This window comes from Megascapheus bottae, chromosome 25 (assembly GCF_031878675.1).
Source record: "Megascapheus bottae isolate mThoBot1 chromosome 25, mThoBot2.hap1, whole genome shotgun sequence".
In the NCBI taxonomy this organism is placed as follows: Eukaryota; Metazoa; Chordata; class Mammalia; order Rodentia; family Geomyidae; genus Megascapheus; species Megascapheus bottae.
This window is the reverse complement of record NC_143533.1, coordinates 25,696,016-25,710,443: the sequence shown is the minus strand read 5'-3', so window position 1 is coordinate 25,710,443 and position 14,428 is coordinate 25,696,016. Positions and strand designations below refer to the sequence as shown.

At 45.0% G+C, this 14,428-nt stretch overlaps 1 protein-coding gene across 1 annotated transcript in view; it reads left to right on the top strand.

The window, feature by feature from the left end:
- Positions 1–14,428, top strand: part of Fmn1 (formin 1) — a 138,616-nt gene that overhangs the window by 91,923 nt on the left and 32,265 nt on the right. Inside the window, exon 14 of the mRNA XM_090357796.1 lies at positions 3,096–3,188. Coding sequence (XP_090213922.1) covers positions 3,096–3,188 — 93 coding nt within the window. The remainder of the gene's footprint in view (positions 1–3,095; positions 3,189–14,428) is intronic.

Here is a 14,428-nt window from a genome sequence, read left to right as displayed (position 1 = left end):
GAATCATACGATGTATGCCAAGGGAAAGAAGTGGAGAAGTTGTTCCTATGTTGGCACACAGTTTAGAACTGGGGATTACTGCATTCATAACCCACTCGGAGCAGGAGCAGGGGAAGGTGGGGTCTTGACCCGTTGCCTCTAGTGTCCCAGGTCCAGGGGTCTTCTTCTAGTCTTCGTCACTGACTTATTTTCACCACCTGGTTCAGTTCATGCCATGCTGAAAACACTGAACTAGACATTTGTCAAGTTGATGTGACAATTCAATGAGTTCCTTTATACAGATCCTTAAACAAGCAGTCTAGGCCCTGTACAACCCATCATCCCTTTGGGTCTCTCACCCTGGTGCAGTATACAAATGCAGCAGGCAAATAGTTGGGTATTTGGGCTGCCGTCCTTTCTGGGGAGTCCGGGAGCCTAATGCTTGGCACAGCATAAGGAGTAAATTTCAGAACTGGCTCAGAGCCACAGGATGGTGGCCTAGGAATCTCTAATTAGAAGCAAAGAAAAGTGAGAATTCCAGATGAGGAAAGCAGGTAGCCTAGATTCAAAGATATCTGAAGGTTCAGTTCACAGCCTCATAAAAGTATTGAGACTTAACCCAGTCTTACCTAACATGCTCTGTCTTTTCTTAATCATTTCCCATGTGTGTTTGATCTGTTAAGGTGATTAAACATGAATTCTGTTTCGAGTAACTATATATGGTTCTTGCTGCTGCATCCTTCTAACACATTCTTGCTTTTAGCATTGCTTGTATTCTTAGAGGTTAAATAAACGATAGTAACCACTCACATGACCGTAACTTGATTCTGAAATCTTAATGTTCTGAAGACCATATCTTTATACTGAAAGGATTCACAGGTGCTTGATCCGTAAGTGATGATTTTCTCGATTAAGCATTGTTTTTATTATTTTATCTCTCATAATGATGACTATTAGTAGCTACTCTAGAAACTGGTATCTTTAATGCTCAGAATATAACTGAACACAAAGCTGGAAAGGTTTTGGCTTTCGGCACTGGGAGTCCAGGCCAGCTGCGTCAGGGGCAGCCTTGGTGGTCTCCCAGCATTGCAAGGAGTCTTCTGGTTGGACAATGGATGGCATTCGCAGATTTGTCCCTGACCTCTCTCCTTTTTGCACTGCCAGTCTCCAGTGTCATCATTAATTAGTCTTAGGTCTCCTATTTGTCTGCTATGGGGCGTCTCAGATAAGCCAAGTTAATAAATTAGCGAGGGTGAGGCCACCAGGACCAGGGACAGTCAGAGAGCGGCTGTCTCCTTTGATCCTTGGAGTTTCATTCTAACAGCCGGCCGAGCAGCGTGGGAGTCCTGGCTGCGGGTGCAGACTGGACCTCCAAGCTCATTTGTGCTGGTTTCAGTTTCTTACTCCGCAGCCCTGAAGTGCAGAGGCCTGGGGAAACTGTTTCACACGTCACTTTCTCCTTCCCCTGGGAGTTTGCCTGCTTCCCACAGTGAATGCTCCCAGTGGGTGAGAATTCCAGTAAGGAAATGAAAGTCATATTCTGCATAGGAGATTTGCACTGGAAGACTTCCAAAAATAGAGTGCCTAGCAGAGCCAGCAGCAGTCATCCCCCAGCCTCAATGTTTTCCTAAATCATGACAGCCTTTGGAAGCCAGCTTGCAAGTGCCAAGCACCCTGCAAACCGCTTTGCATTCTCTCACTGAATTCTGTGGTTCTTGGGGTGGAGGTTCTCATTTTGCAAATGAAAATGAAGCCCATTTGATGGTAGGCAGATCTAGATCCAAGCATAAACCTCATATCCTCCGTGACAGGGCCCCATAAAGCGGTGGACATTCCCTGGGCTTGACCAGCATGTCAGGCCAAGAGGGAGCTACAGGGCTCCGTCCTTCACATGCAGACACAAATGGAGGCTTTACTTGGCAAAGTGGGGATACAAGCTGAGTTTTAAGCTTTGCTTTAGCTGGAGAGAAGTAACCTTGAAAGAATTCCAATGGCTGCAGTCATATCCTGTTTCTAAATTGCAGGCAAGACCTGTATTAGTTTTGTGTTCATGAATAGCAGTTTTACAACAGCTAATGGAATTTGAATGTACCTGAGAGTTAAAGCATTTAACGAACTAACCATTTATATTATGTGAAATTTTAACTTTTAAATATATCAGCACATGTTCTCAAAGATAACTGGAAATCATGAGAAAAGTTCGTTACCATAAAAGTTACTTCACCATTCTTCTAAAATGCATTGCCTTGGTGCATGTAAGTTCCTCCCGAATCTCTGTTTTTGAACCAGGTGGCATGGTTTCCGTAAGGTGAAAATTCTAAGTGTGATGATGGTTTCTTAGATGCTTCTGGCCATGGTCAACAGACGACACTGATCACAGCTGGGCTCTGGCCTTTGAGAAGGAAGGCTTTCTTGCCATTGTCTTTCTGTAGACACTCCGAACATCGAGAACCTGGAGAGAGATGCCTGGGCCAGGGTTGACTGCCTTTTGGGAGGGTGAACTCTGGAGTATTGTGAATTTCATGTGGATAAATCAGAAGCGTTCCATTTGGGGTAATCTGATGACCAAGAAAGGCATGTTATCAGTTCCACATAGCCGAACTGAGTCAGATCACATAACGTTCTGAACCTGTGAGTGAGGCATGGCTTGTGGGCAGCGTGAAGAGGAGCCTGCCCCAGTGTCAGAGACCAGGCTGGATGACACATTACCCTCTTCCCCGAGGGACCAGCCTGGATGCGTGGGAATGTCTGCACATCTTTTCTCAGTCTCTGTTTTTGTAATAAAGGACCAGGTCCCTTCATTCCCTGGGAGTAGTCATCACTAGATTTTTTTTCATCTCTTTATTTTAGAGGAACAAAAGGCAGAATACCTTGCCTGTACTAGATCAGAGATTTTTCTTGATATCCATGAAGAAAACCGAGGGGGTTGCAGTTCCCCACTTCCTAAAGAGAAGAGTAGAATGTGCTAATTATCCCACCCCCTCGGAGCTTAGATAATCAGGGATTGCCAAGGACTCTGCCCAGCTGATACCCCGGTGCGTGCATAGTGCCTGGCCCAGGGCAGGGGCTCAGGAAACCTGTTCTTCAGCAAGTCTAACTCACACTTCTCTCTGCAGCAAGTGAGCAGCAGATGGTGGTGGTGTGCAAGGAGTCCCCAAAGGAGTACCTCCAGCCATTCAAGGACAAACTAGAAGAGTTCTTCCAGAAAGGTAAGAAGTCTCGTGCCAGGCTGCCTCAAGCACACTGCCCCTTGCGTCCTGGCCAACCACGTCTGTGTCACTGATTGCATCTTCCATGGCGATTGGCATCCCCAGGGTCAGTAGAGTTGTGCTATGTCACCTCTCAAGTCTGACTTGATCTTTTACATCTTTCAGTCTATGATATGTTTGTTAAGGGTGGGTCATTTGCCTTTCCCTGGCACTCTGAGGGACCTCAGTCCATGTTAACTGTCAAGCAGCATCGGTGCCAGGCGATGTGGATTTGTGGTTAGCACACACAAGAGGATGGTATCACAAGTCTTGTCATTTGGAAGGCTGGACTGCATTTCCCGTCTCTTTTCAGACGGAAGAACTGAGATCCAGTGAATTGTATAGCCCATCCTTTGACCTGTTAGGTTAGTGACTAGAGGTGATTGGCAGGAGACACCGTTCTTCCTTAGGAACCTTAGCCAGGCCTGTCCCTTCCTCAACAGTGTGGGCAGACTGCGGACTGTTGACTGCTTGGAGTTAGTGAACGGGGAGGTGTTTATATCTTTAATTTGCTTTAATTTCTCAAATTCAACTTGAGATGTGAAAGAAGATTGGTATGAGGCATTTGGAGGCAGTTTTTTTTTTTCTTTACTAGAAAGCCAGAGGAAACGGATGCAGGAATCTTTAGGGATATCTCTACATGCTGTTTCTATTATTGAGTAAGGCCACAGGATACCACACCATCACCAAGACCGTTCAGTGGGGTAAACCCACAGAGTATGGACAAACCATGTTAGGAATTAGCAGGGAAATTCTCAGTCCATGAGTCAGAGGAGCTGCAGCCCAGCTGCTTACTTCCTACAGACTGCTGCTTCCTCCTCTGAGAGCAGCTGTTTATGTGGAAGAGGAAGTCAGAGCTGGTCGTTGCTGAGCCTCCGTGTGGTGGGAGAAACAGCCTCCAGCTCCATACCATCCACTGGCAACGTTAGGTGCTGTGACTGCCGCGAGGTGGTTGCTGTGGGTGACTCATTAAAGTGAATGCGTCCCTTGGTGAGTACACTGTGCAACCGTAACACGAAAGCATGAGGTACTTGTCTTTGCTAAAACCTAACTCCTAGTGTCTCCTCCTGACATCTGTAGAACTGAGTTGAGATGACGCTCTCATGAACTTGGGTTCTGTTTTCATTTTTAAGTGCTGCCACTCTGTGTCTGGAGAGTCTGCAGTGTGTGTGCCAATTGCTCAGTGCTCTCAGCCCTGGCACCGTCACCCTGCAGTGAGATGGGAGAGTCTCACACCTAGGTTAGGAAGGGCATTGTGGGACAGAGGAACTGCTTGTCCCAGAAGAGACGTGGGCGTGGTGGGGGGCATGAGGCCAGGACATGGGGCTCAGGGAAAGAGCGCAAGAACAAAGCGGAGAACCCATGTTATAGACAGCAGATAATACTTTAAAAACTTCTGCATGGCGCTGGCATGGGACCTCCACTGGGAGTGTTCACTTTGACATATGTATGAGATCCTTAGGTCAAGGTACTGGGCTCAAGAGTGAAGCAGGATGAGACTTTAGAAGCAGCAGTTCAAGGCAAAGGAATGAGTACAATTGTCCAAAGAAAGGATGTAGAACAATAAGAATCTGGAGTCTCAGAAGCGTGGAGCACATGGAGAGAGACCTCTAGAGTAGAGCCTTTACAGACTATTTAACAAGGAAACTGGCTGACTGTGAGGAGCCTTCCCACTCAAGAAGTAGGAAGCAATCACATTCTTTGCCCTTGAGAAGTCACTTGCATTGTGCCTGAGGCTGACTCCCATGAGGACGGCGGTTCCGTTTTTCTAGCAAATCGTAGTGATTTGATTTTTTATTAGTAAATCATATCCTGTTGCCACACTCCACCAGAGATGGCATGTTTCCTTCCCTTCTCAAAACGTCCTTTCTTAGTAGGACAGCTCTGCAGAGCGTATTCCGAACTGGTGTCATTTCCTCGGTGGAAGGCAGTGTAAGTTAAGTCACACCACTTGTCAGGACCACAAGCTTGGAGGCATCTAAGCCCTTCTTCCTACACCTTCTCCTCTGTTGATCACAATGTACAGTGCAGTTCTGAGTAATCTCAAGCAGGCATTTGTTTTTCGGCTGAGATCAAACATAATGATAGGGCCTTCAAAATCTGATGCTCACATTAAAAGCTCCCATAAACATGGCAGGGATCCTGTAATTGAAAGGAGGTGCGGCGCAGTGATTAGATGGCAGGTATGGCTCGTGTAGGTGGTCTTTCCATGCTATTAAATTGGTCATTTGTATTTATGGCTTCAGCAGGGAGGGCTGGAGCCCTAACTGGCACAAAGGCCTCATCTCACTTTCCATTCGTGTGAACTTACTTAGTTTAATTTATTTATTTTTTTCTTTATCCGTGTGTGGCACCAAATGCAGATATAATCTGAAAGAGCCATCACTCCTTTCTGGTCAGGTATGAAAGTAGCCGGTGAGTTGGGTTTGCCCTCCCTCCCTTTCCCCTTCTTTCTCTCCTGTATGGGGATTTGAACTCAGTACCTTGCTCTTGCCGAACAGATGCCTGCCACATAAGCTGAGTCATTAGGCCTTGCTGCTGTGAGTTATCTTTTGTTCTTTGCCAGGCAGGCCTCCCACCTATGACTCCTGCGTAGCTGGAATTAGAGACATGAACTGAAGCTCATTTGTTGACACAGGGTCTCACTAGCGTTCTTCCTGGGCTGTCCTCAAGCCACTATCTTCCTCCCAGCTGCAGGAGCAGAACTATAGGTATGAGCCCTGTAGTCTTCAAATGATTTAAATAGAAAGGCTTCTGTCTTATTATAGTCCTTCCTTGAACAATACTTTTTTCTGTGCATATATTAGAAGTTTTTATTATGGTAACAGCATTTAGCATAAGATATTGTTAACTACGAGCACAATGAAGTGTGTGTGTGTGTGTGTGTGTGCGCGCGCACGCACACGCGCGTGCATGTGAAGTATTCTGAATGAAAAGGAAATGCTGTGCTTGGAGTTGTATTGAGCATGAGTGCTCACATCTTTGAGTAAGTTTGTGGATTTCTCTGGTTGCTTTTCTTGTCCACAAAGTGGAAAGGACATAGTATTTCTTAAGTCTGTATGAATGTTAAATTGAAAGGACACACACAAGCCTACCATGTCATCCATGAAGCATTAATAGATGCAGTGATCTGTACAGAGCATCTTTGTCTCCTCCCGCTCTGTGGGAAACACTCTTTGTTGACAGTTTTCTGTTCAGATGGGGAGCGCAGCACTCAACAGCCAGCATACAATGCTGCATCTAAGTGACAGTAGCCCTCGGAGACTGCCTTTGTTATCCCTGACTGTTCAGAGGAGGAATCCCAGTATGGTCCCGTGCCATCCTGGTAACTGTGAAAATCACTCCTGTTCCCAAGGAGCCAAGACCCTTTGTGATGAAAAGAGAGAAAGAGAGAACATCTGACCCTGGAGACCCCTTTCCTGGAATCCTAGGAAAAAATCCCATTTGCCTTCCCAACAATAACAACATGATTTTATTGCAATTAAAGGAAAGAACAGTAGTGAAAAGTACTGGAATATTTTATTGAATCGGTTTGAGCTGTGCATTTTGCATGGCCCAGCCCTGCTTCCTCCTTGGATTGGTAGCAGTTGGAATCATGTGGCTTCTCTCTGACTTGCTTCATCCTTGTCTTTTTTGTAATGCGAAAATGACACCTATATTTTGCAAAATGCTTATATGCAAACTATTTGTATGTGTGTGGATAATCGTGGCATAGTTTGTTTCTTCTTTCAGATAATGCAGATCTGTTTCTTATTAGTTGTTCATCATGCTTTCAAAGAACTGTAGCAACCCAGGACTGGGGATAGTGTGTAACACAGTCTGGTACTGTAGCTCAGCCGGGCTGCAGCTTGGTTTCATTCAAGTCTTCTCAGACGTTTTCAGGATGGGCTCAGAAAGCCATCTTCAGGTTTGCTTGCCCAGTGGTTCCCAGAATGGTGATGCCAATAACTAATGACAGAAGATAGTCTTAATTCATGGTTATCTCTTTAACAGCCAGAGGAGCTGAGTATATCAGCTCTTAACCAGTTTCTCTGGAGACAAAGCTTCCATTTTGTTCTAAGTAACAACTTAGAACATTATCGTGAATATAATTGGAGTATAATAAGGAAGTGTAAGGAACAGCAGATAAGCAATGACATATTACATAGGATCTCATATTTCACCATTAAAATAGTATATTTTAAAGTATAACGGTAGTTACTCCAGTTATTTCTTAGTGGAGATGGCTTAATTCTATTACAGATGCCATTGTGGATCACATTTCATGGGTCCCCAAGTCCACAACACTACCACCTAGTGGCCGCAGGTCTGAACTTCAGGCACGTGTGACTTGGGGGACCCAGTCCTACCTGTGTCATGAGTGAAAGTGACAGAAGACAGCAAATGCCTTGAGAGTCAGCACATGTAATCACGCTGGATAATTCTTGATAACTACCATTGTCAGTCTCTGCTTTCCAGAAAATTGGGAGAATAAGAATGTGTTCCTCTAAAGTTTGAGAAACAGACTCAGAAGGTTGTAGGCTAAGGCTAGAGGATATGGTTGTTTTATTCTTAATCCTTCTCTTAGCCTTTTGTTTTTTTAACTATTTTTGTTAACATACATTGGTTGTATAAGGGGTTGCCTTGTGAGTCACCCACCATGAGCACTCAGTGTATCCTGGCCAAGCCCACCCTCTATCACTCTCTTCTACACCCCGCCCCAGCCCAGATGTTATTGTTCCATGTTCACAGATGCAGACAAAATACCCCCTCCACTTGCTCGCCCACTCCTGTTGATTCCCACACCTTCCAACAACTCCCCATCATGTAAAAGTGTTTTACACTATTTCCGGTGTGCGTACATTGTTTGCGGATCAGAGTAATTCCCTGTATCTCTCTTTGCACTCCCTTCTTCCCCCGACAGCCCCGAATTGATCAACAGCTTTCACTGGGATTCCTTCCGCCATCTTCATTCACAGTTGCAGTGTATTTTGGCATTGTACACCCATTGTTTACCCTCTGTTATTCATATTCCATTTTGAATGTTGGAAAACTATATGAGCCTTTCTCTGCTAGCTTTTGTACATAAATTTTAGTTTGCTTCTGGCATTGTTCCTGTGAACACTGAAAATGTGCATTTGAGTTGCTCAGAAGCATTGAAAATGAGCATGAGCAGCAGTTTTCTCACCACAGAAGCCTACGGTGTCAGCTCCTGTCCCTTCATAAGTTCCACCAGACTTCTGGGCTTCCACCCTTGATGTTCCATACCCACTCCACACACCCCAAGCATCCACCAACTGGTCCACAGTCAGATTATTCATCGACATAGCCAGACCATCTGCCTATTGAGCTCGTCACACCTCCCCTTTCCTTGCTGAAATAATGAAATGTGGAGTGAGTCACTAAACAATAGTTCTAGAGACATCTAATACACTCAAAATGGACAATGTAGAAAGCCACGAAAAATCCACTTGAAACCACCTTTCTTCCCAGGTGACACTGTCATTTTCTTTGCACCTTCCCTTGGTTTCATAGTTTGTAGACTCGAGCATGAATGCTTACATTGTATGTGGGCATGATTACCTGCTTTCTTAAACTTAGGCTTTCTCTGGTGTTGGTTCCCAGTTTGTAGCCATGGTTATGGCATTAATTGTAATTGCTTTGAGTTTCATGTGGTAAAATGGGTTCCAGCATGCTGTGGTTAATACAGCAAGATTGTGTCCTGACAGAGGTTATGAGGATAGAATCTGGGTCTCTTTCTGATTGTTTTATTTCTGTTATAATCTCCTAGGAGATTACAGGAAAAGAAAAGGTCAGGTCACTTTCTACCTTTCTGACTTTGGAAAACTTCACCCAAACAAACCCATCCTGCCTTGTCTCAAAGCTTGTCAGTGGAATGTAAGGTCCTATCAGCCATCCTGGCTTGATTTCTCCCATGATCATATGTGTAAATATTTGTTCTCTGCCTTTCCATAACCTTCTCTTTGTAATGCTTAGGCAAAGTCAGGATTTAATTTTTCTATAACAAATTGTTATCCACAAGTCTTTCCTTTGTCATACTAGCTCAGAGGACTTGTTCACATTATTCATTAAATATTAGTTTACTTCTTGCTGAATGTTGTGCACTGTACAGGACTTACACAGCGAGGACCAAGAAGGACCATTTTTGCCTCTGGAATGATACTTGCCAGTGGAGATTATGATTCTGGCATCTTGGCATTAGAAATCTGTAGCATATCTTCTGCCTACATGTTGCTGCATTACCACTGGGATGGCAGTCATAGGAAGTGCCTTCAGACAGCGGAGGGGTCTCGGGCTGGAAGGAACGGGATGACGGGGGCTGATGGGCTCTCTGGGAATCCCTGTGACTGTTCCACATGGCTTGGGTTTTTGCTTGCAACATGGTGGACGCGAAGCACCCCAGTTTCAGAGGAATGGAGTAATAGGTCTGTGTCTAAATAGGAGAGCAGTAGTCGTCCACCATCAAGAAAGAGCTGGTCGTGGGCATCTTGGAGGCGAGCTACTGAAGCGTATACTTGACTGGCTGTCCCACTTCTCTCCTGACACCTGGGCTCTCAGCTACTAGATTCTGGTCTTTACTTCATCCATCCAGGAAGAAGGATTCCTATTCATCTTTATGCATAAAGTTAATAGTAAAACTAAAGTGTGTTTGGTCCTCACTACTTCTTCAGAACAGATGGTCTTCCCAGGGAATGGGTCTCCTCAGTTACCCTCTGAGGAGAACTCGGTTTATGCGCCTTTCTGCATGGGAGTGAACACACAGCCTCATAAATAACAGCTTCTCAACCCAAGGCTACAAAGCAACTGTCAGATCACAGCCCATTTTAGCTCATGAGAGTCATTGCCGCCAGCTAGAATGCATTTCTGGGAACTTAAGTGAAAGTCCAGTTTGCTGAATCTCCTCTGCTTCTGAGCAGCTCCTCTTGGAGTGGAGCCACAGGAAGCCGTCCCACGCCTGATGGAACCAAGACGCCCCTTCTTTTTTACAGGGACAGATGTCTCAGGGGGGTGGGTCCCTCTTAGGCTTCAACTATGTAATACCTTATTTTAATATGGTTCAGTGCATAAGAGCAGGGGAGGGATGGAGAGGTAGAAGGAAAGAGGAGTGGGTAGAAGAGGATAGAAAGAGAATAAGGGAACAAAGAGAAGACAAGAGGTGGGTACAGATCACAGAAGTCACAGAAGAAGAGAGAAATAAAATTTTCAGCTTCATAGTCTTAATAAGTACTGTCCCCTCAGCGGCCTAGTGGTAAGCCTTCATGCCTCTCTGTGGACTTTAATTTACCACCTGGTCCTTGAATGACCAAATGAGTGCTGTCCACTCTGGTAGAGATGTTGAGCTCCATGCAAAAAAAAAAGCAAAAAACTGGTGAAATAGAAACACACAGAGTTGGGTTTAACAGGCAAAGAGTAAAGCATGTTTAAAGATGGATTCAGACATCTCAGATGCCTCTGGATGTTGTGGTCCTGTGGGAACAGAATTGGAATGGGTCTTGTCTTATGTGAGTTCTTGCATGGTGCTCAGAGTGAACAGAGAACAGTGTGAACAGTGTGTTACAGAGAATCCAATTCCCACGAATTGTCCTGTGCATGTGGTTATTTAAAAATGATTTCTGACTGGAATAAAACTGATGTAGGCCATATCTAAATTCACACTGAAAATACATTTTTGTTAGTTTATTTGCCAGTTTACTGTTCCTGAAAATATAGATAAGAAAACAAAACCTGGAATTTATATTATAGTTTAAGTTTTGATTACATGTTCCAGGTGTATGAGTTTGCAACAGCACCTGTCTTAAAATAATGACATTCCCCCTCCCCCTCGGTTCTATGTGGCCTCTCTCCAGGAACACACTATGCATACTGTGAAATTAAAACATTATATATACATATATATATGTTTATGTAATATTAAATGGACAATATCCAAGTGACATCTAAACAGGACACACTAGGAGATTGACCTTTATTTCCCACAGACTATAATGATCCAAACTGAAGATCAATGAGCTGTCAGGAAAGGGGCGGGGAAATTCCAAACAAAAATATCACGAGTAATAGCCAGAAGAGTAAGAAAGCCAATGGCCAGAGAAGCTGTGATAAATAGTGGTGGTTGGTTTGTTTTAAAATTTTGTTCCTGTGCGTAAATCTTTCTTTGGGCAGCAGTTTTGTAGAACAGAAGACTTATATGTTGTGTGACACTCCTAAAAATTGAGAACCATAGACCAGCAGAGTGAGCACTCATCTTTTTTTTCTTTTTTTTTTTCTTTTTTTTTGCCAGTCCTGGGGCTCAACTCAGGACCTGGGCACTGTCCTTGGACACTTTTTGCTCAAGGCTAGAGCTCTACCACTTGAGCCACAGCACCACTTCTGACTTTGTCTGTGTATGTGGTACTGAGGAATCGAACCCAGGGCTTCATATATGCTAGGCAAGCACCTCTACCAGTAGGCCAAGCTCCCAGCCCCAGGACTCATCTTCTTTAAACAACTTCTCATACACTTTGAGATTTCATTAGGTGTATTTGCATTCTCTTTCCAGTATCAGAATTGTCCAAATTACCAACTTCTTATTACCTTGTGTGATGTGCTGTTGATTGCACCGTCTTCATGCGTTCTCTCTGCCCTGCTCTCATCTCAGGCATGGCTGTCCTGCCCTGAGGACAGCCTCTCTCCACAAAACCACCACTGTGTCTTAGCACAGAATGAAATAACCAGGACTCCAACCCCTGTGCCTTGTCTGTGGGATTCTAGGTCATCTGAAGGAAACAGGTTTCCATTCTTTGTGCGCTGTGATATGCAGGGAGGAGAGAGACTCCAGCCACGCTTGTATGGCACGGGTAACGTCTTCAGGTGCTGTGATGAAGAGATTGCACTTCATTGTAGTAGTGATCCGAGAGAACCGAGCTGCTCCAGCCTCTCATTCCGGTGTCCTAGCTCCTCCTCAGAGTAAGTACTACCGTCCTGGAGTACTTTTTTGGGAAAGAGTCATTTCCTTTTCTAATTTTCCTGTGCCTTCTCATGGCCAGCTGCTCTGATGGTAGAGCCACACAGGCCTAGCAGTGCCAGGCCAGCGGGGCAGTGGCAGGCAGGTGGGGGAGGTGCCCTGGCCTCTAGACCTCACCCCGCTTTGTAGGGGCGTCCAGGGCTGCAGGTCTCTCCACCTGGGGAGGCTGACGATATCTCAGGTCCGTTAAGTACTAGTTTGTCACACTTCTGGTATGTGGGTCAGAGGGAATCATCCCACCGTTATTGCCTCCCTTAAAGTATATATCTGCAATGTGTACTTGTAGTTAGTTCTGGAGAATTAGAAACAAATTATTCATCACCTTTCTTGTCACTGTTACTCCCTATTCCATTGCTGTGTTTGTTATGGATTAGTGTAATACCTTGGCAACAGGATAATTATTTTTAATCCTAAAGTCATTTTGACAAGAAACTGATTCTCCTAGGGTTGTTGTATTTGTTCTTTTTTCTTGTGAGACAGGCTCTCAGTATATAGCCCAAGCTTCCCTGAAATGTACACAGTAGCCCAAGTTGGCCTTGCACTCGTACTTCTTGAGCAACCACACATGTGTACTCCATATCCAGCTGAGAAATGGGCTCTTGAGAAAATCCTCAAGTTCCGTCTAGGAACTGTGACAGCTGCTGGCATGATTGAGAGATCTGAGGCTCTTGTCTCACAGGAACCAACTTTCTGATGTTGGTAAATAAATACCTAGAATCTGTGTGAGGACCACGGGTGTTTTCCCACTCACAGCCCTCAGTTGCAAGGTTCCCTGCTGTAGAAGCTGGAGGGCGGGTCTAGCCAACAAGGAGAAATAGAAATGTAAATGATTGTGCAGTGGAGCAGATGCTACACATCCAGAGACATTTGGAGGGGCCATGCACACTTGAACAGAATCATCCTGCTTGCCAAAGACAGAGGCTAGCTTGGTGCTATCACTCCCTGGTTACTGCTCTGCTCTGAATCTCTCAGCATGTCCTGACCCTAGGAGGTACAGCTCTGTGCTGGACTAGGTGACAGGAGGCAGAACATGGTGAAGCTAAAGTGACTTGTGAGAAGCCAGTGGCTTGAACCGATCTTTGGTCTGTGGCTTTGGTCTGGAGGCCCTTTCTCATGAGATTTTTCCACCCCCTCCCCATCCCAGATGAAGCAGCCACCACCACCCCAATACCCCCCCCCCATTGTGGCCTAATTCAAGAGAAGTGAGCTGTTTGTCTACTCACCATCTCCGAGCTGGGTAAACAAGCAGATGTGCAGGCTGTGGCTCTGTCTGTCGGGGCCTGGGGCTGCTGCTCTGCCTGCACAAATTGAGAATCATCGCTCATCCTTTGGATTCCAGGACATAGCACGAGATAATGGAGACTGCTCAGCCTTTGAGATTGCTTCATGCTGTTTAGATTTTAGTCTTCGTGTCAAAACTGTTGTTCAGACAGTTTTGGCAACAGCAACCCCTGCCAACTCAGCTCATTTGGAAAAGTAATAATAATTTAGCTTCTAGCCCCTTGATTTTTTTCACTCAGCCAAGTTTTAGCAGGAGGGAAATAAGACCAAAACCCAGAGATATGTAGACACTCGGAAAGTCAGTGGAAGAGCATCTGCCTAAGCAGTGTGAGTACCCCTCAATCCAAACCACAGCAAAAAACAGAATTCCTCCAAAATCTACAAGGCCCCTGTAACCTGAGAGCCACCACCTCAAAGGTGGCTCTTGCTTTGTCCTCTGGACCAGCTCCTCTGTCCTCCTTGCCACTCTCTGAGTCTAGCCAGGTACTTGGCTTTAGGCCTTCAGGCTGGCTCTTCTCCCTGCTAGCGTGTACATTGCCAAATCTCCACACCTGTCTCCTTTCCCACATTGTGATCTTGACTTAAATTATCTCTTGGTCAAGGATATCTGTTTAATCTATTTAATTTTCTATAATTTGTTAGACCACCTAGCTTAATAACTTTAATTATTTAGTTTTTGGATAAATAAATGTTGAGTCTTTTGCCTTCCAAATCACTAAAATTGTGGATAGCCTGAGTGGAGAGCCCTTTCCTGCAACCCAGAGGCATGAAATATGCACCACTTTCCATTTTGCTTTTAAAAAGAAGGAAGCACTGAGTTACAGTACAAAGCAAGCCTTCCTTAGCTCTTTCTCCTTTGCATGCAGTTTCTCTGCAGAAGCAGACTTGGATGACACCTCTTAACTGTGCCAAGTGG